The sequence below is a fragment of the Peromyscus californicus genome, unplaced genomic scaffold, assembly GCF_007827085.1.
Source record: "Peromyscus californicus insignis strain IS unplaced genomic scaffold, ASM782708v3 Scaffold_3__1_contigs__length_106647218, whole genome shotgun sequence".
Classification (NCBI taxonomy): Eukaryota; Metazoa; Chordata; class Mammalia; order Rodentia; family Cricetidae; genus Peromyscus; species Peromyscus californicus.
Window position 1 is genome coordinate 96,294,282 of NW_026294551.1, and position 27,389 is coordinate 96,321,670.

Below are 27,389 nucleotides of genomic sequence, written 5' to 3' on the forward strand. Positions count from 1 at the left end.
TGAGGCAGGCGGTCATGGTTGTTCTGCAGCTTAAGTTGATTGCAATAGGTACTACGGTCACAGAAAGGGTGGTGGAATGTCTTCAGTGCAGCCTGTGAGGTAGGTGTATTGGAATTGCATCCTTGGTGCAATTGGATAATCAGGGCCTTGCTTCGATTAGTCCAGGCACATCTCCATTGTAGTCGACAGTGTGTTAAGCCTTGTGATTCTAAATGTGTTTACAAAGCAATTATGGTTTTCATTTCCAGCTGGTCGGTAGTGCTGATTTGCTGGTGTAGTGTTGAGTGTGAAGAAATTTGGAGATCTCTGGAGCAGCACTAGCCAAAGGATAACCAACAGCTTGACTCTTTAGGGATGGAGGAGGTTGCTGGGATGGGAGGCACAGTAGAGGTGGGTGGTGGAGTCTGCTCCTTGAGGGACAAAGGCAGTCCAGCAGACAGATTGACTTTAGAATCTGGAGCTTTGGTTCCTCATGTAAAATGAAAGAGTTTCCCACCTAGGAAATGTAGCTTCTTAGGATGTTCATTCATGCTCCTTAGTTGAACTTTGGAGGCCCCTCCCGTGTCCTGGAGGTTCTCTGCTAGTCTCCACAACACTGTCTTGAGGGAAGTCTTGTCCTGGTAAATGGCAACCTTGAGCATGACCTCCAATTGGACAGCTACTCGCTCTATCTGCACTGGTTCCAGGGCTAGCCCTTCATCATTTGAATATTATAATATTCAATTATATGTGTTATATCTATTTTTCCATCATCCAGCCATTTCCATCACCTCCTCACCCTGCTCTCAGCCTATCTACTCTTGGTATCTGAGTGCTTTTGCTGCCTCCCTCCTCTCCCCACGTGTCTCTTGCCTTCACTCTGCTCCCTTCTTTAATGAGCTAGCCAGGGCCTGTGCAGTTGACCTTCTCTGCAAGGGATTGTGGGAGAAACTGAGGGCTTTGTGTTCAGGTGTAGTATATTTTAGTGTGGACTATGGTGATTTTACCATCTGACACTTCACCTGCTGCTGCTATTCCTAGCTGCTCTAGTACAGCAGGTTCAAGTTGGGAAGCATGTCTGAGAAACTGAGCTCCTTATCTGAAAATCACAAAAACAGATTTGTTGGCATCCTTACGGAAGTGTGTATGAGAGTCAAAAGCCAGGGCATAGCTTGTAAGTTGTAATGTTGCAATCGGTATCCTGATTCTTCTGAACTTGCTTTACTTGCAGTCCACCCTGCTTTGTGCCTCAGTTTCCCTATGTGTAAAATGGGGAGAAGTGTGTCTTCTGTAGGTGCTGTACAACTACATATCCATTGTGAATGTCTTGACCGACAGTGATGACCTGGGTTTTTTTGGCCAAGGCCCAACCAAGTTCTGTATTCCTCTATGAGCTTGAGGTCACCCAGTTCCAGGCAGGTAAAAGGTGTTCCCTTTGCAGTCGAGGATGGGAGAAGAGCCTCGGGAAGTGGGGAGACCCACTGTGGCATGTAGAGATTTTCAGACTGGGTTCGTGTGGGAGACGCTGGAGCTTCCGCAGCTTTCGAAATGCGGATAGCCGATGAAGGGGCTGAGGCATTCCAGGGTCAACATCCAGCCGGGCCGCAGAGGTTGGCGTCGTCTGAGGGCGTTACCCCCTCGCAGCCTGGGCCTCTTGGTTCGTCCCGCCGTGGCCGCTCACGTGAGGGGCATCCTGGGAAGCGTAGTGCGCAGGCGCTCCGTGGTCCGGCGCGCCGGGGGCCGGAGCGGACTCCATTTCCCCTGGAGCTGCGGGACGGGGCGGGGCGGGGCGGGGCGCCAGGCCTAGGCCAGGGCGGCCGGGGGCGGGGGCTGAGGGGAGGTGCCGCGGCGGCGGTGGACGCACGTCTCTGCGGCCTGGTCAGGGCCATGTCCGTGTGAGGACGCCACAGCCGTCACCCCTTGCTCCCGCGCCGGCCAGCGCCATGGGCTCCATCCTGAGTCGCCGCATCGCGGGCGTGGAGGACATCGACATTCAGGCCAACTCGGCCTATCGCTATCCCCCGAAGTCCGGTGAGCTTACGGGGGCGCGGGCCGCGGGGCGCGGGCTGGAACGGGGGCTGGGGACACCAGGAGGCTTGGGAACCAGACGGCGAGCGCCCTGTCCCGCGGCGGGCCGTCCTCCGGTGCCCCTTCCCGGTACCTGTGGAGTCTGAGGCGTGGCGGCGGCCCTGGCTATCCCGACTGGCCACTGTCGCACCCTGTGCGGTCCCTTCCTGACTGGTGACCTTGGGCCAGTCACTTTGCACAGCCTCTGTATGCACCCGAGGTTGGCATCTCTGGGATCAGAGTGCATTGTGGTGAGGACTGCCTTACCCCCGGGGGTCGCCGGCTGTGGAGGCATGAAGACGGCCCCGGATTGTGACAACTCTTTCGGATTTGGACCAAGGCTTTTTCTCCTAGCGTGCGGGTGAGGGACACTGGTCTTTGACCCAAGGAGATTGTCGATAGGGAGCTACTGGGGTTCCCCTGGAGGACAGGATAATAGTTGGAATGGTTGGAGAGTTCTACCGCACCCTCCCGTCTTGTTCAGGGCAGCCACTCTGGTAGATTATGGGAGCTGGAGGCAGAGTAGGGGACCAGCATCAGATGTGGGCTCCCGGAGGAGGCTTGCTCCTATTCTATTTCCTTTTGTTTGTTTGTTTAAAATAAGGACAGGGTCGTCTTATGTAGCCCAGGCTGGCTCAAACTCATTATATAGCTGAGGGTGACAATGCACATCTGGTCCTCCTGCCTCTACCCTGCTAGTGCTGGGATTACAGGTGTGAACCATTTTGCTCGGTTTTATGAGATGCTGGAGACTTGAACTCAGGGCATTGTGCATGCTAGTCAAGCACTCTTATCAACTTAGTCACATTCCTAAACCTACTCCCCTCCCCTTAAAAAAAAAAAAAAAAAAAAAAAAAGACAAAAGCCCTATTATGTAGCTCTGGATGGCCTGGTACTGTGTGGCTTCTGGTGCTGAGAGGACAGGTGTGCCTCACCATACCCAGCAATGTCTGTTGCCCTGAGGATGGATGAGTGTGGCTGGGCAGAACTTGAGCTGCGTTTATTTCTGTACAGTTTCCTGGTGGGGTAGAACACTGAACATCCAATGGGCCTTTAGTTCCAGTCTTCTGAGTGTCCAATGTGATGTTTGCTCTTCAGATGTTTTCAGACCAACCAGGCCAGATTTCCTGTGTGGTCCAAAAGTATCTGCTTCCTTAGTTGGACAGCTTGTTAAACATTTCGAGCCATACTTCAAGACTTGTTTTGGCCTAGGGACATGCATTTTTTTTTTTTTTAAAGATTTATTTATTAATTATGTATACAATGTTCTGCCTGCATGTACGCCTGCAGGCCAGAAGAGGACACCAGATCTCTTTACAGATGGTTGTGAGCCACCATGTGGTTGCTGGGAATTGAACTCAGGACCTCTGGAAGAACAGTCAGTGCTCTTAACCGCTGAGCCATCTCTCCAGCCCCGGGACATGCATTTTTAAGTCCATTTTTTCTGGTATGTCTGATGTCCACTCAAGGTTGAGAAAGTACTCTGTTCATGTGAGGATCTGGGAACTGCCCCAATGAAAGAAAAGGAAACTGGTAGTTTCGTGACGCTTAGAACGGGATGGAGTCACTTGTTAGTTTAGGGAGACCTCCATGCCTGTGTGCATCTCAAGTACAGGCTGTAGTTCCACAAGTTCCCTTGGAGACTTCAAGGCCTGATATCTGCATATCAATTTCCCCTTCTATAAAATGGGTTGCTATTTTATAGTGCTAGGCTCTTAGGAATTCTGCAAATGTTAGCTACTATAACTGCTTCCAAGGTAACTAGGTGACTGACCCAGACCCTGACAGTGTTTGGCAGTAGTATAACAGTTACTGGAAAGCTAGCTTACTGCGGCACTTGCCCTCACCTGACACCTGAGCAGTCTTAATGTTCCCCTTACTTAGGCCGTTGGATAAAACAACAAAATGTGTGGCGTGTGCTCGCACTACAGATCCGTTGTAGCAGGCATTTCTGATTGCTTAAGACACGCCTCCAACCTGGATCCATCCCAGAATATCCTAGCCAGCTGTGGCTAATCAATTAGTGCTGGCACAGGAACTGAAACCCATTGGCCACCTGGGATTGGCTGGGCTGCCATTAGTATATTGCTGAGTTCTGGGCCTGCCCAATCCAAAGGTTTTAGTTTGTCTGTTATGTTTTTGGTGCTGGAGAGGGCACTAGAGAATGCTAGTTCGTTCCTCATCCTTTTAGATAATCATATAGACAGTGTATCTTTCATTGTTCTTCTCCCTAGTTCTTCACTTAACATGGCAGCCTCAAGATCTTGGTGTATGAACTGGGAATGGCAAATATTGAACATGTGAAGGGTACTCTCACGAATTGTTCAACTTTATGAAATTGTTTTTTCAGGCTTCTGCCAATTTTCTTGATTATTTCAAGGAGAGGAGTGCTAGGTTTCTGTCTGTCTGTCTGTCTTTCTCTCTTTTTGGTATTTTGATGTAGGGTTTCTCTGTGTATCCCTGGCTGTCCTGGAACTCACTCTGCAGACCAGGCTGGCTTCGAACTCACAGAGATCCCTCTGCCTCTGCCTCCTGAATGCTGGGATTAAAGGTGTGCTCCACCACTGCAACAGGTACTCTTTAACTGCTGAGCCATCATTGGAGCCCAAGCAATTAAAAAAAAAAAATTAGATGTATTCATTTTTTATTTTATATGTGAATGTTTTGTCTGCATGTATGTGTGTGCACCATGTGAATGCTTGGTGCCTGAGAAGGCTAGAAGAGAGTGTTTAATCTCTTGGAACTGGAGTAAACCTCCATGTGGGGCTGGGAATTGAGCTCAGGTCCTCTGGAAGAGCAACAAGTGCCCCTAACCACTAAGCTATCTTTCCAGCTCCCCGAGTAATGTTTAACATCTCATGCGGTCCAGTTGTCTTAGGGAATTTTCATGTGCTGTCAACAATGCTGAACTTGAATTCAATAATATCTGCTTTGCTTCTGTCCTGTTTGTTTTACCCTGAATGGCTTTGTTGAGGTATAACTTGTGTACCATATAACTGATCCATTGTAAATATGAGTGGATTTTTAGTAAATGGGTAGAATTGTGCAACGACCATAATCAACTGTGATCTTTCTCCCCCCAAAGTTACTTTGTGCCTGTTTGTAGTTAGTCTTAACAGTACAGTCAGTGTTTAGTTTTCTGTCTTTGCAATTTTTCTTTTCTGGACATTTCATATAAATGGAATCATACAATCTAGATTTATGTGTGACTGGCTTCTTTGACGTAACATAATGATTTTGTCTTTTGGAGACTACTACCCATCAGGTTGGCTTGGGATTTGCCATGTAGCCTATGCTGACTAGAACTCAGGATCCTCCTGCCTCAGTCTCAAGTTCTGGGATCCTTTCCCTTGAAGGAACAACCCTGTGTGCTGAACATTCCAGGTTCCCCTAGTGCCTGTCTGTGAGCACAGTGAGGTCTGGCCACCTTCAGCTGTGTCTTACAGCCTGGAATTCTCTATGTAGGTAGGCCTTGAAACTCACAGAGATCTGCCCGCCTTTGCTTTCTAGATGCTGGGATTAATGTAATTTTATGTGTATGAGTGTTTTGTCTACATGCATGTCTGTGTACCACATGCCTGCCTGGTGCCCATGGAGGCCAGAAGAGGGTAGCTGATCCCCTGGAACTGGAGTTATGGACAGTTGTGAGCTACCATATGAGTGCTGGGAATCCAGGTCTTCTAGAAGAGCTGCCAGCTCTTCACTACTTAAATTTATTTTTAGATTGAGTCATTTATGTCAATGTTTTGCCTACATGATGTGTGTACCACATGGGTGCCTGGTGCTCTTGGAAGTCAGAAGACATGGGATCTTTTGGAACTGGAGTTAGGGATTGTTGTGCATCACAGTGTAGTCCTCTGCAAGAGCAGCAAGTGCCCTTAACTACTGAGTTATCTCTCTAGCTCTTTGGTTTGTTCCATACTTTTTGTTTTCCAACATGTTTTACTCTGTAGGCCATCTGGCCTGGAACATAGTGTGTTGCCCAGGAGGACTCTGTCTCTCATGGACATCCTCCTGCTTCAGCTTCTCTCCTGCTGGGAGTACAGATAAGAGTCACCACACCTGGCTCAGTTTAACAGTTAAAGAGAGTAATGCTTTTGGATTTAATATTTAAGAAACTTTTGCCTAGCTTAAGATGACTGATTTTTGGGGGAGGGTGGCAGTAGGTTTGTGCATGTCACATGCATGCTTATAAATGTATGTGGGGGTTCTGTCCTTGTCTTCCTTGTGTATTGAGGCAGGATCTCTCACTTGAACCCAGAGCAGACCAAATTTGGCTATTCAACTTGCTCTGGGTGTACCCCAACTGCCCCCTGAAGTTGGAATTAGAGGTGGGCCACTGTGCTCACCCAGCATTTCCGTGGACACTAGAATACAAACTCTGGTCTTCATATTTGCCATGCATACCCTTGGCCCACGGAGCCATTTCCCTAGTCCCTCCTAATTTTTTCTAGTTTAAGTGTGAGATCAGAGAATAACATGCTGGAGTTGGTTCTTACACTGTGTGGGTCCTGGGGATTGAATTCAGCTCATCAAACATGGTAGCAATTTGAGTCATGCTGCCATGTCTTCATTTCATGTAAAGACCACCCTCTTTCCATCAGAGTGCCTTGACATCTTTGTCAAAACTCAGTTTACCGGAAATGTGAGAGGGTTTATTTCTGGACAACATGCTCTCCCTTCACTTTGTAATTCTTACCCAGTGTTTCTCAACTGAGACAGTTTTGTCACCCTCTCTCTCTCTCTCTCTACACACACACACTTCTGGGGCTTGTATCTGGCAGTGTCTGGAGATAGTTTGTCAAAGCTCAGGGTGTGTTTATGTTACTGGCATCTATCTAATGGCCCTCAAAACAAAGAATTTGGGGGTCCAAGAACCCACAGTGCTAAGGCTGGGAAAGCCTGGTCTGCTTAACAGCAGTAGCAACATATGGCTGATTAATGGAGGCCAGATAGAAGCACAAGTTTAGTGGTTCTTTCTTGAAATGACTTGGGATCCTTTATATTGTCTGTAGAAGTTGTATAGTTTGTCAATTTCTACAAAAGCAGTTAGATTTGGGTAGAGATTATGCATCCATTTGGGGAGAATAGCCATCTTTATGCTGCCTGGTTATACTTGTGAGTATAATAAATCAAGTCTTTTGCATGTGTGTGTAATTATATTTTACCCCTGAGATAGGCCTTGTAACCCAGGTTGGCCTCAGATTCATTATCCTCCTGCCTTAGACTTCTAGGGTTATAGATGTGTGCTGCCATGCCTGGCTTTACGTCTATTTAAATCTTTAAAAATCTTCGCTGAGGCCCGGTATGGTGATCTGTGACTATAATGCCAGCACTCTGGAGTTGGAAGCAGGAGGGTTGCCTCAAGTTTGAGGCCAGCTTGGGTTGCACAGTGAGTCTGAGAGTAGCCTAGGTTACATGGTAAGACCCTGTCTCCCTTCCCACCCCCTAAAAGTCTTATAATTTTGTATTTTTTAAAATATTTATTTTTATTTTGTGTGCGTTGGTGTTTTGCCATGGGTGTTGGGTCCTCTGGAACTGGAGTTAAAGACAGGTGTGAGCTGCTATGTGGGTGCTGGGAATTGAACCCGGGTCCTTTGGAAGAACAGTCAGTGTTCTTAACCATTGAACCATCTCTCCAGCCCCTTGTATTTTTTTTTTTTTAAAGGTAACCTTAAAAGTAAGTGATACTTGTTTCTTTGGTCCAGGGATGATAAAAACTCCTTGTTTACAAGTTAATTTTAATGAAAATGCTAGTTATAAGTAAGTATGTAAGTACTAACACAATTTTTGCAGCTTGGGGAGCACTGGTCTTGTCACATGGCCACAGTTGTCTGAGGACACTAAGGCATAGAAATGTAAGTGTCAGTCAGGGTTACATGGTGAGCTGATGCCAGGCCCAACCCTGGTTATACCTATTTGCCCCCATTTCCTGTGTCTTAGTCTTAGGGCTACTATTGATGTGATAAAACACCACGACCAAAAGCAAGTTGGGAGGAAAGGGTTTATTCGCCTTACACTTCCACATCGTAGTCTACCATTGAAGGAAATCAGGACAGGAACTCAAACAGGGCCAGAACCTAGAGGCAGGAGCTGATGCAGAGGCCATGGAGGAGTGCTGCTTACTGACTTGCTCCTCATAGTTTGCTCAGCCTGCTTTCTTATAGAACCCAGGACCACTGTCTCAGGGATGGCACCACCCACAATGGGCTAGGCTCTCCCACATCATTCACTAATTAAGAAAATGCTCTACAGGCTTGCCTACAGCCTGGTCTTATGGAGGCATTTTCTTAATTGAGGCTCACTCCTCTCAGATAATTTAGCTTATGTCAGGTGGACATAAAACTAACCAGTACAGCCTGCTTGTAAGGGGCTTGGTAGCCACAGCACACCAGCCTTAGGTACTGCAGCTCTTTTTGGCAAATTCCCTCCGATTTGGCGTTTTGTATACAGAGTGACCAAGCCAGGTTTGCAGATCTGTGATCTTCCTGACGAGTCCTGTGTGCCCTTTCTGCTATGGGGTGGAGAGGACAGGGTGACACAACAGTCCTGCTGTGTGTCCCTGGAGAGTCCTTCTGAGGAAGTGAGTCACACAGGAACTCAGCTGAGGACACCCAAGTCTGGGAATACTTTAGGAAAGTATGGGGTCTCTGGGACACAGGGATCTGGTTCTAACACAGATTCCCCCTTCTGTGAAACCCCAGAACTTAGGTCAGTGTGGTAACAGTTGCTGTGAGGACTCTGCACTGAATTCATGTGCCTGCCTACTTGGAGCCTCACAGCAGCTTGCTAGTCAAACCCTGTTTCCTTCTTGAAAATGCAGAAGCACAGCCCATTTCCTCACACACATGGCAGGTCTTCAAGCTGAGGGCCAGAGCAGGTGTGGAGGCACTATAGCCACAGACTTAAAAGACTGGCATGTGGAGCTGTCTGCCTACTGTTTGAAGAAACCACAACATACCAGGTCACTCAAAAGAAGCAATGGAGGAAAGGTGGGGGATCATCTGTGACCTACCTGCTGGTGGTATGTGAGTTCCATTTATCGCAGTAGCTGAATAACCATATTCTCTTCCCTGTCACCAACCTGTAGACACTGAGGCAGTTTCTGTAACAGTGTCTCCATTTACCGTTCCTCTTTCCTTAGACGAGATGCAGCTTCCGAAGGAACACCTGGGGCTGGCATGTTGTAGGCAGTTTTGGAGCAGTTTACACTCTTCATTTGATTGGAAATCTCCTGGGATGGATATAGACTAGGGACAGAAGGTGAAGTAAAGGAGCTTAGAGGAAAGCTTTTATTTTGGGTGTACACTTGAAGCTTCCAGGCCCATCTTGGTAGTTTGGGGAGGGAAGGAGTTCCAAGACCAGGGGAAGGGGAAGCTGCTCTCAGGGGCAGGCAGTAGAGGGAGCTTAGACTGTGGATGACTAGGCGTACTTATCTGGAGTCCATTTGACCGATGACAGGTGGATCCAAGTCGCAACTTACTGTAAGAATTTTTTGTTTGTTTGTTTGTTTTGTTTTGAGACAGGGTCTTCCTGTATAGCCCTGGCTGTCCTGGAACTTGCTGTGTCCACCAGGCTGGCCTCTAACTCACAGAGATCCACCTGCCTCTGCTTCCTGAGTGCTGGGATTAAAGGTGTGTGCCACCAATGGCTTGCTTACAAGAATTTTTTAAGTTTACAAAAAAAAATAAAAGTTTTAGCTATATTAGCATAACTACTGTTTGTAATCTGTACTGAAATCCACGTTGTAGAAAAAGCAGTAGATTCACACCTTTGAGTCATAGCAAAAGCTATGGTTCTGGGTTTAATGCATGTACACTTTTTCCCCTGTCCAGAGGGCTGGATATATAGATTGGATATATAGTTTTCAGCATGTGAGAAGCACCTTAAGTTTATACTTATATAATAAACAAAGGAATTTTAGAATTTTGAACTTGTGGCTATGATAGTAAGTGCTTTACCAGGTCTAGATTAATAGGTTATCAGAACTCCACTGATTTTTGTTTGTTTGTTTGTTTTTTGTTTTTTGAGACAGGGTTTTTCTGTGTAACAGTCCTGGCTGTCTTGGAACTCACTTTGTAGACAAGACTGGCCTCGAACTCAGAGATCTACTTGCCTCTGCCTCCTGAAGTACTGGGATTAAAGGCCTGCACCACCACCACCCAGCTAGAACTCCATTGATTGATATTGAAACTCTGAACTTTTGAAGTCTTTTTTTTTTTTTTTTAATTTATTTTGTGTACATTGGTATGAAGGTGTCAGATCCCCTGGAACTGGAATTACAAACAGTTGTGAACTACCATGTGGGTGCTGGGAATTGAACTCAGGTCCTCTGGAAGAGCAGCCAGTGCTCTTAACCCTGAGCCATCTCTCCAGCTTCTTGAAGTCTTTTTTTTTTTTTTTTACTCACAATAATGACTTTATTTTATTTTAACATTTAATTACAGAGCATAAAACAGCTGGGAGTGTGCCCCATCCTCGCCCATCCTGAGGCTACCAGGAGGAGACCTCCCTGATGACCCTCTTTTGAGGTCTTCCTATGGTAGAGCCCTATTGCTTTACCAGGGAAGGAGCCATGCAGATGAGGGGGCAGGACCCCCTCTTGAGGAACTTTTTTTTTTTTTTTTGGTTTTTTCAAGACAGGGTTTCTCTGTGTACCTTTGCACCTGTCCTGGAACTCACTTGGTAGCCCAGGCTGGCCTCGAACTCACAGAGATCCGCCTGCCTCTGCCTCCCGAGTGCTGGGATTAAAGGCGTGTGCCACCACCACCTGGCTCCTTGAAGTCTTAATATAACGATAGCATCGAGAGGGAAGGAAATCTGAAACATTTTACATTTTTTTCATACCTTAAATCACTTCCTTAGACCTTTACAACTTGCATTTACACACCTTAAAACATTTTCTTAGACTCTCACAACTTACATAAACTTCAAACCATTTCTTTCCATCCAATCATTTACTATGATACACAAGTGGTTGATCACTGAGAGTAGTCATTGCAAAGCAAGTTCCTTTAGATGAAGGAATAGTAAAAAGTTATATTGAAATCAGTTTATCTCTTTCAGAGTGAAGTCAGTAAGTTGGCCTTTTCAGCAGGAGACCTAATGGCTCTAGAAAAGTGAAGCCTGGTTTTACATAGGATAGGAACTGATCAGGCAGCTGCAGCCTTGCACGGAGGAGCTGGCTGCTTGCTGCTACCAAACTGATTGAGCTACAGCTCAGAGATCTGAGAAGATAAATTATAGCAGGAAGTATAATCCAAATGGCCTGTGTATGTATCAGTCACTACCTGGACAGTTACCCTAGGCTTCTCATGGTAATCTTGATGGTTTCATTGGGGGCAGTTTGTAGGTCTTCAGCTGTCATACAGGACACCAATAAATTTTCAGCTGCCACACAAACAGCATGGGCCTGTGGTGGTCAGACCCAGAAGGTCTCAGAGATTTTCCTATAGAGGAGGAACTTGGGAAAACTGACCTATATTAACCAGCAGAGCAGAGCAGTCAACCCAACAGTGTCCACAGTTTGGGCAAGGTGCTGGCAGTGGCCGAGGCATGGAGCAGTTCTTTGTGGTTAGCATTACCACAATCCAGGTGGAGTTATCTGTGCCACACTGTCTTTGGAGACCTTAGGGTTGCTGTTAGGAGCTGGCATTCCCATGGGAAACCTTTTCATTAATCACTTTAAATGCATATTCAGCATATCTCTGAGGAGTCTGAGGACCATCTATTAAGTGTATCTGATTTTAAACAAACTTTACTTGTTTTTAGTTACTTGCTTTTAGGCTTAACCTTGAAAACACATACAGGAGACTAAATAAAGCTTGTCCCTGTAAATGAATTACATTTGTACTTAGCATGACTATGAGCATAGTTCTGAGCACATTAAAGAATTTGATTTTTTTTTTTTAAGCTGGGCAGTGGTGGTGCACACCTTTAATCCCAGCACTCAGGAGGCAGAGGCAGGTGGATCTCTGAGCTCGAGGCCAGCCTGGTCTATATAGTGAGTTCCAGGATACCCAGGGCTACATAGTGAAATCCTGTTTTGAAAAACAAAAAAACAAAACAAAAACTTTAAACCATAAATAAAGTTTAAATCATAAATGCAGTCCATACGGAGACTGGAAACTTCTGATTTTTTAAAAAAAATATAGTATACCATTACAGAATATCAGTTTTTTGTATAACTCAGTTTATTCAAGTAGTTAAAGCTTAGCAAAATTGCAAAGACAGAGAGGCTAGACATATCTTCAAGTCAGTTAATGTTGAGCAGATCTTGGGAATTTATAAACCTTATTTATTAAACATACCTTATTCATCAAACATATGTTCTTATTTAAATTTTCTAGAAGCCTGTTGTTATAGAGTCAACAAAGATGTAATAGTTAGCATACATCTCTTAAGTCAGTTTCTGTTAACCTGAGTAGACCTTTATAACCTTAGGAATTTATAAACCTTATTTATTTAACATAACTTATTCATCAAACATATGTTGTTCCTTTTTTAAATTTTCTGGAAGCCTGGTGTTGAATACAGTTGGCAAAGACATAAATAGTAAGACATACATCTCTAAGTCATTATAACCTGAGTATATCTTTATAATCTTAAGAATTTATCATAATACAAAATCCATTGTAATCCAAAATATTTTGGAGACCTGCTTTTAGTTTAAAAGGAGATACAGTGATAAGCAGAGGGCTCAGTAGGACTAAGTTTTGTAATTGTTGCTTTAGTTGGTTTATACCACATGGTCATCTTAATTACAGTGCATGTACTCTTTTTAACCTCAGTAAAGATGGCCGTGAGCCACTTGGTTGCTTCTATCCTGATGAGGTTATCAGCCAAGATGGAGGTGAGCCACATGGTTGCTATTTAAAAACACTTACTTTTCTTTGTTCTTTTCTTTTCTTTCTTTTTTTTTTTTTTTCCTTGAGACAGGGTTTCTTTGTGTAACAGCTCTGGGTGTCCTGGAATTTGTGCTGTAGACCAGGCCGGCCTCGAACTCACAGAATTCTCTCCTGCCTCTTTTTTTTTTTTCCTTTGGCAGGGGTGGAGGAGTGGGGGGGGGGGGGGTTGTTTTTGTTTTTGCTTTTGAGACAGGGTTTCTCTGTCCTGGAACTCACTTTGTAGACCAGATTGCTTCTTCTGCCTGCTTCTGCCTTCTGAGAGCTGGGATTAAAGGCAAGTGCCACCACGCCGGCTTTTGTTGCAGATTTTTTAAACCATACCCAATGAATTTACAAATCCTAAGATAGTTTACAGCATGGTCTTAAGAGATGTTTGGAGAAAAGAGAGCAAAGAAATCTTAGAAGTAAAAGATTTTTAAGAGTGGAAAGTAGAGAAACCGTAGATAGAGTTAAGAGACTTTTAGAAGGGTAGAGCAGAGAGAGGTTAGATAGAAGATATTTGCAGATTATTTGTTTATGCAGTGACAGGCGTTGTTACCATAGGAGAGAATTTGAAAATTGAGTGTACCATCTTTGGTCATCGATTTGTACTGAGGTCAGGCCATTTTCAGTAAGACAGTGAGGCTTTAAAATCGGAGTCCGAGGAGGAAGAGAGAGGTGGTCGCCGAAGGCCCAGGAAGTCTAATGATGCAGTGGGACTTCCAGGAGGGAGCCAAGAGACAGAAGGCCAGGGTCACAGATAGGAAGGAGCTCCAGCTGAGGGTTAGGGTTAGAAGGGCTGAAGGAAGCTCCTGGGGAGGTGAGGAAGCTCCAGGAAGGAGCTGAGAGCACAGAGAGCAGAGGGTAAGTGTCCTGGGGACAAGAATTTCAATCCAGGACATCCCCAAATGAACTGAGAGACTTGTCACAGAGAAATCACAGAGGACAGATGTCCTTTTCCACATGACAGGGCCAGGAGGGCGAGAGGAGCTTTCTGGCCCACAAGTGAGGCTTTTGTAGTAACAGTACACAAAGCAGGTGGCTTCAGAGTGACAAGACACCTGCTAGAGGGGAGAAATGAATGGTTAGAACATGGGGGGGTTTGTTGTTGTTTTGGTTTTTCGAGACAGGGTTTCTCTGTAGTTTTTTATTTTTTATTTTTATTTTTGAAGATTTATTTATTTATTACATATGTGTTCTTCCTGCATGTATGCCTGCAGGCCAGAAGAGGGCACCAGATTTCATTACAGATGGTTGTGAGCTACCATGTGATTGCTGGGAATTGAACTCAGGACCTCTGGAAGAACAGCCAGTGCTCCTAACCTCTGAACCATCTCTCCAGCCCTCTCTGTGTAGTTTTGATGCCTGTCCTGGATCTTGCTCTGTAGACCAGGATGGCCTCGAACTCACAGAGATCTGCCTGCCTCGAATGGTTAGAACATGTAGAGGAGAAAACAGCCAGAGGTAGACTGGGAGAGGCTTTTGGGGAAAGAGAGGTTTCCAACAGAAGGAGAGGAATAAGTGTCTTAGTAGAGAGATGCCTGTGAGGACATAGCAGGCCAGAGAGAGGAAGAGGTGCAGGTGATGGGCACCCAAGAAGGGCGTAGCAGGCTCCAGGAGCCAGAGAGACACTTACGTGTAGATGACAAGAGATGGTTGGTAAGAGCAGGTGGAGGGAAGACGTGGCTGAAGAGGCAGACACTAGAATTTGGTGGATGGCAGAAGCCAGCAGCGCTTTCTTTAGTTAGGAGACTAAGCCCCTTGGAATGGGACTCACATATGCTCCTCCTGGTTCAGCACCAAATAAAGGAAAATGAGGACATGACCGCTCCAAGGTATGGTTGAGGAGGTTTTTATTGTAGATACAGGGAGAATGCAGCCAGAGGCATGGAATGAACTGAGCTGTATGTGTGTGTGTGGGGGGGGGAGCGGGTGGGTGAGAGAGGAAGAGGAGAAAGGACCAGGAGTCAAGAGTGGAGGACCTAGAGAACCAAGAGATTGTGTGGCCAAAATGGCTGGATTATATAGGAATCAGAAGCTGGGGGAAAGGAAAGGAAGCTGAGGGGCTGGAGAAGTTTAGGGTGGGAGGTGGGGATAAGAGCCATTTGTTCTGAATTTTTTTGGGACCTGACACTTGTTTCTGGGTTGTTTTGTTACTTGGGGATGTTGAGTGTTTACCTTCATACCCTTGGTATATCCTGTTGACTGCTTTCCATAAAGAACTATAGGATTAGTTCATCTGCCCTGCACTCAGCCACCTCCTGTGCCCAGCAGTTAGGGCCATCCTGGAGGCTATGGAAGCTTTTTCCAGAAAAGGGATATATAGGCTAAGCTTGTGGAGACACAGGAGCTGGAATCTTTGGTGGTCACTGCTGTGCTTAGCTTGATTTGCCGTTGTTCTCCCTCTTCTGCACTTGGAGTGGAGTGGGGAGACACGGGTATCCACAGGCAAACGGCCTGTGGGTAACATTACCAGAAGTGTTCTCACTTGCCAGAGCTTTCTCTGCATGTTCACCCCTGTCTGTCCTCAGGGTATCCTGAGTGAGGCAAGGTGATGGCGGGGCCTCTTCCCTCTAGTCTGCAGATAAGTCAAGATTGCATCTAGGGTGACTTCCTTCATCCTGCCAGTCCTGGCAGACCTTCCTGTGACAGGTCACATAAAGGTTTGAGCCCTAGAGGAGAGTGGACTGGGAAGCTCCGTGTAGAGCAGAGAGAGGTGCTGGTCTGTGCACACATATGGACTCAGCTCAGGGTTCAGTGAACAGGTGACTAGAGCGAGTTGGCTCTACCCTTGACAACTGGCAAGCTGTGGGGCTGCTGCTCTCACTGCCTCCCACTTAGCCTGGGGCTGGGGCGGCTTTCCTGAGAGCAGTGTTTTTCTAGGACCTATGATGTTCTGATCTTGCAGGTTGCCCCAGTTGCCTCATGGAGCTGGGTTTAGGGTCAGTATGTCAGCACTTTGTGAACTGGCAACACCTGTCCTTTGAGGGGTCAAGAAGAATTTTTATCAGGTACAATTAGTGTACTTTCCCATGTGTGACAACCACCTTTTTCCTGCCTTTCTTGCTCCCTTCTCACAGAGGGTGATGATTGAAACCACCCAGCAAGCTGAATCTCCCTCATTGGGCCTGAGGGGCTTCTGTGTTTCTTAGGGTATGCACACTAAGTGGCTTTGTCAGATCACTTTGCTTGGTGTGGTTGAAGGACAAGGACACAGGGGAACAGTAAGCATATCTCATTGGCTGTATGACCTGAACTTGTGACCTCTCTGTGCCTCAGTTTCCTCTGTTGTCAAACATTGGACACAACATTCTCTGCCTTCCCTCATTTGGTGTGTGTTGAGCTCTAACTGCATAGGCCATCATAGCAGAGATATGCTGTGTTTCAGGGTGGCTTTGACAGTTGAGCAGCCTCTTGGTGGTTGAGGTTGACATCACTTCAGAGTTCAAGGCAGGTACAGCCTGTTGGGCTAGAGGGCAGGTGGAAAGCTAAGTAAGTGGATGGGAGGGGAGCATAGAGCTAGGTCAGGAGAAGGCTCCATAGGACCAGGTGTAGTGGTGTTTATTCCACTAGGGGGGCCTGGAATATGAGGAGAAGGGGATTGAACGGGAATCTTTGGAACCCATGAATTAGGAGTCCACACTCCTGAGACATGAAGGTCTCAGGCAAGGTGAGAAGTACCTCACACCCAGATGCAGGGCCTCTGCCCTCATGCTCTGGAGGGTATTGGGTGTTGAAGTACTGAGAGAAGGCCCTTCTGAGTAAGTTGCTTTCAGCCCAGGTCTGATTCAAAGGCTTAGTGGATTTGGTTGCAAATGTTTAAGGGTCTGGATCAGTGGGTCTCAACCCTTTGGGGTCAAACAACCCTTTCACATATCAGGATATCCTGAATTTCAGATGTTTACAGTAAAGTTCATAACAGTAGCAAAATTACAGTTATGAAATAACAAAAATTATTTTACAGTTTGGGGTCACCACAACATGAGGAACTGTAGGGTTACAGCTTAGGAAGGTTGAGAATCACTGGTCTAGAACAAAAACCTCTTACCTAGTCCCAGAGTCTCCTGATAAATTAGATTAAAACAGCAACAAGAACCTGAATGAATAGGTGAGAATCAGCAGTGTAGTTGGTTTTGCAAAGGGTATTGAGATTGTTTCCCACTTCCATGTCTTCTGACTTCTCTGAGATTTGTCAGCAGGGTTTCCTGTGGATCCTTCCCAATCTTTTTCCTCAGCTCTCTCCAGGTTGCTCTGTGCTTTTCCTTTTTTTGTTTTTGAGTTGGTATTGCCCAGATTGTCCTAAATTCCTGGATGGGACTCCAGGACGTGCTTTGCCTTTTCATTCTCTTTTCATCCTTTTTAAAACATTTCATTACATTTTATGAATTCATTTGTGGGTACGTGCATATGCAATGATGGCAGTCAAAGGACTCTCCTTCTACCATCTGAGTCCTAAGAATAGAGCTCAGTCATCAGGCTTGGAGGCAAGTGGCTTTATCCATTGAGCCATCTTCCCAGTATCAGTCCAAAGGAAACTCCCATTTCCCTAAATTCCAAAAGGCAGAAGGGACAAATGGCTGTCTGTGACTGTTAGCATACCAAAGCACATGCTGGCCTCCAGGCTCCCTCAGTACCTGTTACACATTTCAGAGTCCAGGCTAGCATCCAAGCTCTTCTCACCTCCTCCCCTACCCTCAACTCCCCCAGCTCATTGGCTTCCCTCCTCCAGGTACTCATTCTCCTTATAATCCTGCTATTTTGGCTGTGCTCACTCTCTTAGTTTCCTTCTGCTCTCTCACAGTCCCTCTTTTTTTTTTTTTTTTTTTTAAAGATTTATTTATTTATTATGTACACAGTGTTCTGCCTGCATGTGTCCCTGCAGGCCAGAAGAGGGCACCAGATCTTATTATAGATGGATGTGAGCCACCATGTGGGTGCTGGGAATTGAACTCAGGACCTCTAGAAGAGCAGTCAGTGTTCTTAACCTCTGAGCCATCTCTCCAGCCCGACAGTCCCTCTTTCTATGTCCCTCTTTCTCTCTGTTCAGCTCCTTCTCCTCTCATGGCCAGGTCCAGTCTGCTGCTCATATTCAGATATTCAGTCTACTTTCTCTCTCTGCTCCAGACTCTTCCTGATGCCTCTGACTGTTCTCTCTCTCATATCTACACTAAAAATTTTCTCGTTAACAACACCACAAAGCGGTCATGTCCTCAGTTTTGTGTGTGTGTGTGTGGGGTGTGTGTGTGTGTGTGTGTGTGTGTGTGTGTGTGTGTTGGTGCAGAAGATGAGGAGATAAACCCCTGGTCTTGAGGTGCTAGGCAGATTCCTGCTGAGCTCCCTCTGCAGCCCAGCAGATAGCATCTAATTGCTAGTTATTGTCTACTTAATGGTTTTATTGGGACATTACCCACATACCAAGTTCCTAAGTTTAGTTGGTGGTTTCTAGTGTATTCAGTTGTATGGTCATCACCATTATCTCACTCTAGATAGAAATTGGGTCATTCTGGAATATTATTATTATTATTATAGTTGTTGTTATATACTTTTGGGTTTTTTTTGAGACAGGGTTTCTCTGTGTAGCCCTGGCTGTCCTGGAACTCACTTTGTAGACCAGGCTGGCCTCGAACTCAGAGATCTACCTGCCCCTGCCTCCCGAGAGCTGGGATTAAAGGCGTGCATCGCCACTGCCTGGCATTCTGGGATATTATAATCACTGCTGTGACAGACATATTTTCCCATATCTCAGATCATTTGGAATTTTTGTTTTACCAGTTACGTTATTTGTAGGACAGTGACAGAGTATAAATAAAGTAAACTGTGTACCTTCTTACTTTATGAAGTTAATGGAAACATAGAACTATAAGTCTTTGGAGCCTCCAATATAGGGTCCATTTGGACTGAAGACATTGTGGAAGGAAGTACAGCAAGGGGCAGGTGGGTGGTGGAGGCTACAGTTTGAAGGGTGTGGATGAAGGCAGAGCTCATGGGGAAGAACTCCATAAGCAAAGGGAACTGTACATACAAAGGTCTTGGAAGTATGAGTGGGGCTATGAGTGTTATAGAGAAGAGCATGGGACTGGCACTGGTGTGATGGTCAAAAACCACTGGAGGTGCTAGGATATGGGGAAGACTTTGTGGATTAGTGGTAGTGTGGAGCCCGGAAGGTAGGAGATACTGGTGGCCTTGATCAGGTTAGTGACCACAGAAATTTCTTAGGAGTCCCTTTGTGGGAAGAACCAGTCTTCTCTGCCAATGTAACAGTAACTTCAGAGTTCAACACCTAGACTGTAGAGATGGCTCAGTGGTTAAGAGCATATACTGTTCTTCCTGAGAACCAGGTTTCATTCCCATCACTCATGTCAGGTGGTTCCAGGAGGATCTGACACTTGGCTTCTACAGATACCTGCACATACTTACACACATACACATAATTAAAATAATAAAATTTAAGCCAGGCAGTGATGACGTATACTTTTAATCCCAATACTCAGACAGGCAGATCTCTGAGTTGGAGTCCAGCCTGGTTTACAGATCAAGTTCCAGGACAGCCAGGAGTACATACAGAAACTCTGTCTCAAAAAACAAAAAGAGTTTAACAGCTTATAAGAATACTCAGGAGTCTGGGAACCATCTGGAGGTGATTCTGCCCTGGATCTCTTGCAGGCTGCCATGGAGTTGAGGGCTGGCTTGAACATATCCTTCAGGTTAATATGGGTCATTAGCAGGATTCCCCACTCCTTGCCACAGGACCTTTCTATGAGGTTAGCTGCTTGAATGTACTCAAGTGTAATATCTGCCTTGCCTGGAGTCTTTGAAATCATCCTCCACCACTTCCAGAAGAGCTCCTGATTATATGCTCAGCCTTTTGTTTCCTCTGGGCTTCTATTGGAGGTGAGAACCCTTGAAGCCATCTTGGAGGCTGGCTCCTATACCAATTTTTGGAGTCTGTGGCTTCACAATGTGGTTGTTTCTTAAAGGACCTCTGGAGGAAGTTGGAGCAGGAGGTTTCCCAGCCAGGTCCCTATATCTTGCTTGGGGCTCTAGGGCATCTCAGCTCCCATGCTCATTGTGCCTTCTCTCAAGCCTTCCTTTCAGGCTGAGGCTACCCTTGCTGTGGAGTGTGCCCCAAATGAATAGGTATCGCAAGGGTACTTCAGTGTTGGGTTGGAGGTTCTGTGTGGTATCAGTAGGCTTCCCTGCATCCAGTTGCACCTTCCTTATATTTCCCTGTTGCATCTCTTGCTGCCCAGCTAGTGCAGTGCCAGCCTATCAGAAGGATCTTAGCACAGGCGAGTCTCCTAGCAGCCATTCATTTGATGTACTGTGTATGTGAGGACAGACTAGGCTGTTGTGCAGTTGTTGGTCAAAGTTCTACTCCTCTGCTCCATGGTTCAGACTCACTACTAGATGGATAGAGGTTGGCTAGGCTTGAAGCCAAGGCCAGACATGAGCAGAAACCACCTGTGCCTTGAGATTCTCTCCCCATAGGTGCTCATATATACCGGTACTTTTCTGGTAGCAGGGCTGCGTGTGACTGCAGGTGATTTGGGAAGATGTCCTTGTGCTTGTCCTTGTTGCAGTCATTCTCTTTATTGACAAAGCCACCATGGTACATGTTTACTGCAAAGACTCACTGCAGAGCAAAATGCCAGGGCTTTGGTCCTTTTCTTGGACTTCACATGGCTTTGTTTAGTAGCTTTTCAGACATATCTTTTTGAGACCATTCTGTTTGTTCTCACAGCTTATTTTGTATGTCTGTCCAAACAGGATCCAGGAGTGCATGCAGCATGTTTTTCTGACTTCACTAGCACATATCATTCTACAGATGTGTAAGTCGTTCTGCTCCATGCCAGTGTGTGCTGGTCTTCAGTGGAGCACTGTGAGGCAATCTATACAACGCAGGGAGTATGTCTTGAACTAGTTGTCACATTGTTCTTTGTGTTTGGCTGTAGCTGACTATCTGGTACACACGGTAGGTTAGCATTAGAGTTGAGGTTAGGTCCTGCCTGCTGTTCCCACAGTCAGAGACAGCTGAGCTGGCTTCTTGGCTCTGGGCAAGAGCTGCCTAGCCTTAATCTCCTGGGCCCTGATATACCTTACTGGCCTTGTCTGTTCCTACTGTAGCTGGGATTGTGATTCTCAGGAAAGTCACAGGTTCATGTTGGGTATTCCTGGTTGCCTAAGAGCCCAGAATCCCCACTGGGACTCGTAAGAAGAATTCTTTTGGATTTAGGGGCCCAGAAGTTCCTGATGCTCATGAAGTTGAGGGATATATAGTCTGAACAGCGCTAACATCCATGGGTCCATGATCACCTAGGCTTCTGCTTAGGTTATCTGTGCTGGAGAGTACTGGGGTGTGGTGGGCCAGCCTCAGGCTGGATGTTTGGGAGAGGCCTGGCTTCTGGTTTTCTTCAGGGGTATGTGTGCCCAATTCTTTCAACATCTGAAGAGTTTCAACTTTTTCCTCAGGAGAAATGAAAGCTTAGTGGTTTTTAATTTTTTTATTTTTAAGATATATTTATTCTGTATTATGTGTATGAGTATTTTGCCTGCATGTATGTATGTGCACCACATCCATGCCTGGTGTACACAGAGGCCAGAAGAGGGCATTGGATCTCCTAGACCTGGAGTAAGGGGTGGTTGTGAGCACCATGTGGATGCTTGGAAACCAAACCTGCTCCTCTTCAAGAGCAGCAGGTGTTCTTAACCACTGTGCCATGTCTCCTGACCTGTAAGTTTAGTGTGTTAAGTGTTCTGGGGTCTAGGTGGAAACCACTTAAAGTTTCAGTACTTGTGAGAAAGGATCCAGATCAACATCAAATTTTAAACTTTGATCATCACTGGTATTAGGTTCATGGGGCTCAGATTTGGAAGGCAGAGTACAGACAGTATGAGGGCAAGAATTATGTGAGGATTTCTGGAGAAACTATGACAAGTGACCATCAGCAGTGACTTAAAACCACTGCTGTGTGTCCCCTCACAATTCTGGAGGCCAGGAATCGGGAATCGAGATCTTGCTGGGATGTGCTCCCAGTGAAGGCTTCAGGAGAATCCTTCCTTGCTGCTCTCTTGGCTTTTGGAGGATCTTCACCCACTTTCTTCCCTCCTGTACATCTGTGTCCAGATCTCCCACTTTCATACGTGTGTCATCACTGGGTGTAGAGTTTCCCTAGTCCACTGGGGTTTCATCATGACTAACCACACCAATAGAGATCCCAGCTGTTTCCAAGCAAGGGTCCGGGGTAGAACTTGAACACGTCTTTGCAGTTAGGGATATGGCTTACCTGACTCCTGGGCAGTGATGTTCAAATCCAGAATCTGCTGTCATCTGTGAATAGGGAGAGGCAGGTTATAGAGCCAATTGTTTATAGAAGGCAGAACCAGAATAACATGAGCCACTTAGAATGGAGCCCTGGGGGCTTCTTGGTTGTTCCCACAGCGTTGTGCTGAGCACTGTGTTCTATGGACAAACATGTTTTCTTTTTTAAGCAGGAAACTACTTTGCTTCGCACTTTTTCATGGGAGGCGAGAAATTTGACACCCCCCATCCTGAAGGTTACCTCTTTGGAGAGAACATGGATCTCAACTTCCTGGGCAGTCGTCCAGTCCAGGTGGGTCTGTGCTGGCACTTGTGGCTGGGGTGGCACTTGTGGCTGGGGTGAGTAGTGGGAAGACTGTCTCAGTTGATTCTGTACAGCTGTGAGGACGAGCAGGCACCAAGTTACCCCAGATTGGACAGAGTACTCAGCATCTGAGCAGAACTGGAAGTAAGCATGTGACTTGGAGTGTGTCCTGGGGCTGCCTCTGAGAGACAGTCAGGAGTGGGTCACTGAGGGACAGAACAGCTATTATTGAGCTAGTGCATCCAGGCTGCACAAAGTTAGTGATTTCATTCTAGGCCTTTTGTATGAGCAGAAAGAACAGCCATATTCTGTGGAATGGTGGAAAACAGCCATGATCCCACTAATTGCCAAAGAAACACATATTTAAGCCTATCTGTCCATTCTTTCACTACGCCTTTGGCAGCTAGTGTACGTCTAGGGCTCTCGCATAGGAACTGAAGACTGAAGTCAGACCCTTTCCCCATTTCTCAGGCAGTGAGGATCATAAAGAAGAAAATACTGGAAAAACAAAACAAAAACAAAAGGAGGGACAGAAGGAGAAACAAAAAGTGAGAGGAAAAGATCCTACTGCAGAGTCCATGGCTGGGCTGAGTTGTGCTAGATGGAGAGGAGGAGCTGGAGTGGCCTACACCAGGCAGGCTCCCGGCAAGCAGTGAGTCTGCAAGGTATGGGCCTCTGCAGGCTAGTCGGAGGGCGGGCAGTGAAATAGGTGAGAGGTTTATTAGGGCTCCCTAGAGAAACAGAAGGTCTAGAATGAATCTCTCTCTGTAGAAAGGGATTTATTGGAATGATTTACAGGCTGTGTCCAGCTAATCCAACAGTGTCTGGCTGTGAACGGAAAGTCCAAGAATCCAGTAGTTACTCAGTCTACAAGGCTGCATGTCTCAGCTGCATGTCTTCAGTATATGCCGAATCCCGAAGAAGTAAGCTCTAATGCCAGAGGGTATGCTTCTCGTTTTAGCTAGGGTTACTATTGCCGTGATGGAACACCATGGCCAAAAGCAATTTGGGGAGGAAACAGTTTATTTGGCTTACATATCCTGAATTGTAGTCCCTTGAGAAAAGCCAAGGCAGGAGCTCAAACAGAGTAGAGGCTGTGGAGGAGTGCTACTTAACTGGCTTGCCCCTCATGGCTCACTCAGCTCGCTTTCTTATAGAATCTATCCTACAATGTGCTGGGCACTCCCACATTATTGCTAATTAAGAAAATGCCCTACAGGCTTGTCTACAGTTTGGTCTTATGGAGACATTTTCTCAATTGAGGCACCCTCCTCTCTGATGACTCCAGCTTGTGTCAAGTTGACACAAACTAGACAGCACACCTCCTATGAGTTAGAATCAAGGTGCTCAAATGGACCTTTCAGTAAGCCTTCAGGAGGTGAGGGAGGCTCAGCCTAGTGCAAGAAGGGCATTCGGATGGGTTGTGGAAATGTCTTAGGATGGATGAAGTCAGGTGAGGATGAGGAGGAGCAGAGGTTTCCTGTGGGAAGTATTAAAGTGTGCAGGAGCAAGGAGCACCAAGAGGCAGGAGATTTGCACTGATGGGCAGTGTCGGTGAGACTAGGTCTGAGTGTGATGCCTAGGAAGAGGGTCCAGTGGAGAGAAACAAGGGCCAGGGAGGGAATCCCTGAGCAGAGTTTTAAGTGATAGGCAAGACAGGAGGCCCTCGAAGGAACACCGAGCTCCATTCTCCAACAAGTAACATGACTGCATCTGGAACATGCTTCAGGCCTCATGAGTGGCCTTCAGACCAGGGTCTTCTAGGTGTATTAGTCACAGAGCAGGTAGCTGACACAAAATCTTGATCTGTAGTGTATATCCTGTAGGCTGGGGACGGGGCAAGTGTTGTGCTCTCCTACCTGGGAACTAGCCTGGGACTTTTTCTTTGTCACATTTGTTGCCTCAACTCCCAGAGTCTTAACTTTTGCAGGCCCTCTGTGAATCTTTTTAATTTTAATTTTTAATTTTTTAAAAAGATTTATTTATTTTGTGTGTATATATCTGTGTGCCTGAGAGAGAGAGAGAGAGAGAGAGAGAGAGAGAGAGAGAGAGAGAGAGAGTGTGTGTGTGTGTGTGTGTGTGTGTGCGCGTGCACAGTACCAATGGACACCAGAAAAAGGTATCATATCCCTGAAACTGGAGTTACAGGTGGTTATAAGCTGCCATGTGGGTGCTGAGAATGGAACCCAGATCTTATGGAAGAGCAGCCAGTATGCTTAACTGTTGAGCCATCTCTGCAGCCTCCAGTTCTTCTATTTTTACTTCATGCTGAGAGAGTGGGCATCCACTTGGGTTGTGGTAGAGAACATGTACAATCTATGTGCCTTTACCCAGCTTAATCTCTCCTTTCAAGGTCCAACACAGTGTTGCTGGCAGAAGACATAGACAGATACAGCCATAGTTTCATGTCACCAGTTATATGTATTTTTATATAGGGGCATGATTATAAGCATGTAAACATGTACATGTGTTATCTTCCCAAATACTTGCTGGTTGGTGTGTTATACAAACTGATTGTCTTTGTGGGCAGCAGTGAGTTGTAACCTACCACAGGAGAAGGCCCTAAGAGCCTAACTGGCCACTTCTGAGCATCCTACATAGAGCTGAGGACACTGGCTGATAACCAAGTCACTTGGTATAGGGTCAGTCCCTGCCCACACCCTGGCCAAATGCCAGGGTCTTCTGAGCAGTGTGTCCAGTATTAGTTCAACCGCTCACATGGGGACCAGAGCCCAAGCATACCTGTTGGGGTCTCCCTTGACTTCTGTCTCCTGTTCTCTGTTGCTTCTTAGAGAGTCATTTCCATCACTTGTATTTCTCTCCTAGTTTCCCTATGTCACCCCTGCCCCCCATGAGCCAGTAAAGACACTGAGGAGCCTGGTGAACATCCGCAAAGACTCTCTCCGGCTTGTGAGGTAACTCCCCTAGTGCTGCCCTCTGGGGACCCTGTGTGGTGCAGAAACTCTGGTTAGTGCTTGGGAAGGGGGCAGGGATATTGAAAGGGCCCAGGCGCTGTTCTCACATGCTGTCAGACTCCGTAACAGGACCCTGAGCCATCAAACTAGGGGTTCTCCCACCCCTTGCAGTTGTGCCTCGGTATTACTGGCCTGCGTGTGGAAAGCACTGGTTACTGGGTGCTGCTGCATGTAAAATGTGGAATCCAGGGAATACGCTCAGTTTCCTACTGTGCATGGAGTGGGTACACCTGGGATGAGTCAGTCCAGTTGTCAGTAGTATACGAAACTGCTTTAAACCTAACATCCACACCAAGAACACTTGGCCCTTTTTTTCTGGGGGCGGGAAGAAAGGAGAGTAGACTGTAGATTATGGGTCTTGTTGTATCACAGGGAACAGGCCTCCTTCTCCCTTGCTAGCAGAGCAGCTGTGTATGTCCCGCAGCTGTGTGGACAAGCCAGTTCCTGGGAGCTATGACTCCTGACTTTCCTTCTTCTGCCCACTTTTGGTAGGTACAAAGACGACGCGGACAGCCCTACCGAGGACGGTGAGAAGCCCCGTGTGCTCTACAGTCTGGAATTCACCTTTGATGCTGACGCCCGCGTGGCTATCACCATTTATTGCCAGGCAGTAGAGGAGTTCTTGAACGGCATGGCAGTGTGAGTCCTTAAGTGCAGCACTTTGGGCTTTGTGCATGCTTTGCAGTATCCTGTGGGCGTCATTGTTAGCTCACTCTGCAGCCTTTCCCCTTCCTGGAGAGGGCCTTGGACTGAAAGATCCCTGCTGCTGATGGTGGCTTGCTCTTTCTGGTTACCAACCTCCTCCAGAAGCCTCCATAGAGTCACCTCCTTTGGATAGAGAGACACCCAGCACCCAGAAGACTTGAAAAGATTGTGAGCGCTATGTCAGGAGTTTGGGCAGATACCAAATACGTGTATTTTGTTGTGTCACAATTACAAATTTGAACTTTTGGAGATTTTCTTTAGAATATGAGTCGTGACAGACCCAGGAGTTTGCAGCCTGCAATCACAGCATGACCATGGTAGGGGCTTCCTCAGCAGGAAAGCCAGCCCTGGCCTAAGTGGCTTCACAGATGGGCAGAAACATGTCTGTGTACTTCTTGCCTTGGAAAGGCTCAGATCTAGCCTTGGGGTGAGGAGGACTGAGAACACTGGCTTTGAGTGTTTCTCAGCTCTGTGTCTGCTGATGTGATCAGAGCATGTAACCACTTCCACCTCAGTTTCCTCATCTGGGAATGAGGGGTGGGGGAGTTCAGCTCTCACAGGTGGTGTCTTTAATCAGCCCCCCATACAGAGGGAGGCATAATAGCTGCTCTAAGCTAGCTGCTGGTTGAGAAAAGGTTTCCCTCTAGGACTCAGGACTTGGCCGGGGCAACCAGCAGACTCCCTCCTGAGTGGCAGTCGGCAGTTAGGAAGCTAATGCCTTTTCCACAGTTATTTCTTTGAGGATTTCACTGTGGCCTAAACAGTGGGTTACTTAGTTACATTTACTAAGTTACTTACTTAACAGTACTCCAGTGTGTGTACTGACTGTCAGCAGGGAGTGTACAGAGTGGCCCTCTTCCTGCACAAGCCCTCTTCCTGCACAAGCCCTGGGTTGAGCTACTCACCAGCTACAGCCTGAGGCAGTATGACCCTCGTGGTGTGCTGCCCTCCCTGGGCCTCCAGTGTGATGACAACTGAGAAGAAGAGCTTCTGTTTCTGAGTTGTCCTTGGGCACAGCTGCCATAGCAGATGAGCCCTGGATTCTGGGTAGGTGCCTTGGAGCTGCTCCAAAGTAAGTGAGGGCCACGATCCAGTGGGCTCCATCCCCAGCCCGTCTAGATCAGCTGTTCTCTGTTGTGTCCTGTGAGGTATGT

General features: G+C 46.6%; 1 protein-coding gene across 10 annotated transcripts in view; it reads left to right on the forward strand.

Moving 5' to 3' along the window:
• The first annotated feature begins 1,779 nt into the window (after window positions 1–1,779).
• Window positions 1,780–27,389, forward strand: part of Mgrn1 (mahogunin ring finger 1) — a 52,674-nt gene continuing 27,064 nt past the window's right edge. Inside the window, exons 1-4 of one of the 10 annotated variants that reach the window (XM_052759327.1) lie at window positions 1,780–2,010; window positions 22,422–22,543; window positions 25,382–25,470; window positions 26,023–26,169. In XM_052759327.1, coding sequence (XP_052615287.1) covers window positions 1,923–2,010; window positions 22,422–22,543; window positions 25,382–25,470; window positions 26,023–26,169 — 446 coding nt within the window. In that variant the 5' untranslated portion in view covers window positions 1,780–1,922. The remainder of the gene's footprint in view (window positions 2,011–22,421; window positions 22,544–25,381; window positions 25,471–26,022; window positions 26,170–27,389) is intronic. The other 9 variants (XM_052759328.1, XM_052759318.1, XM_052759323.1 and 6 more) reach the window with 9 other exon arrangements.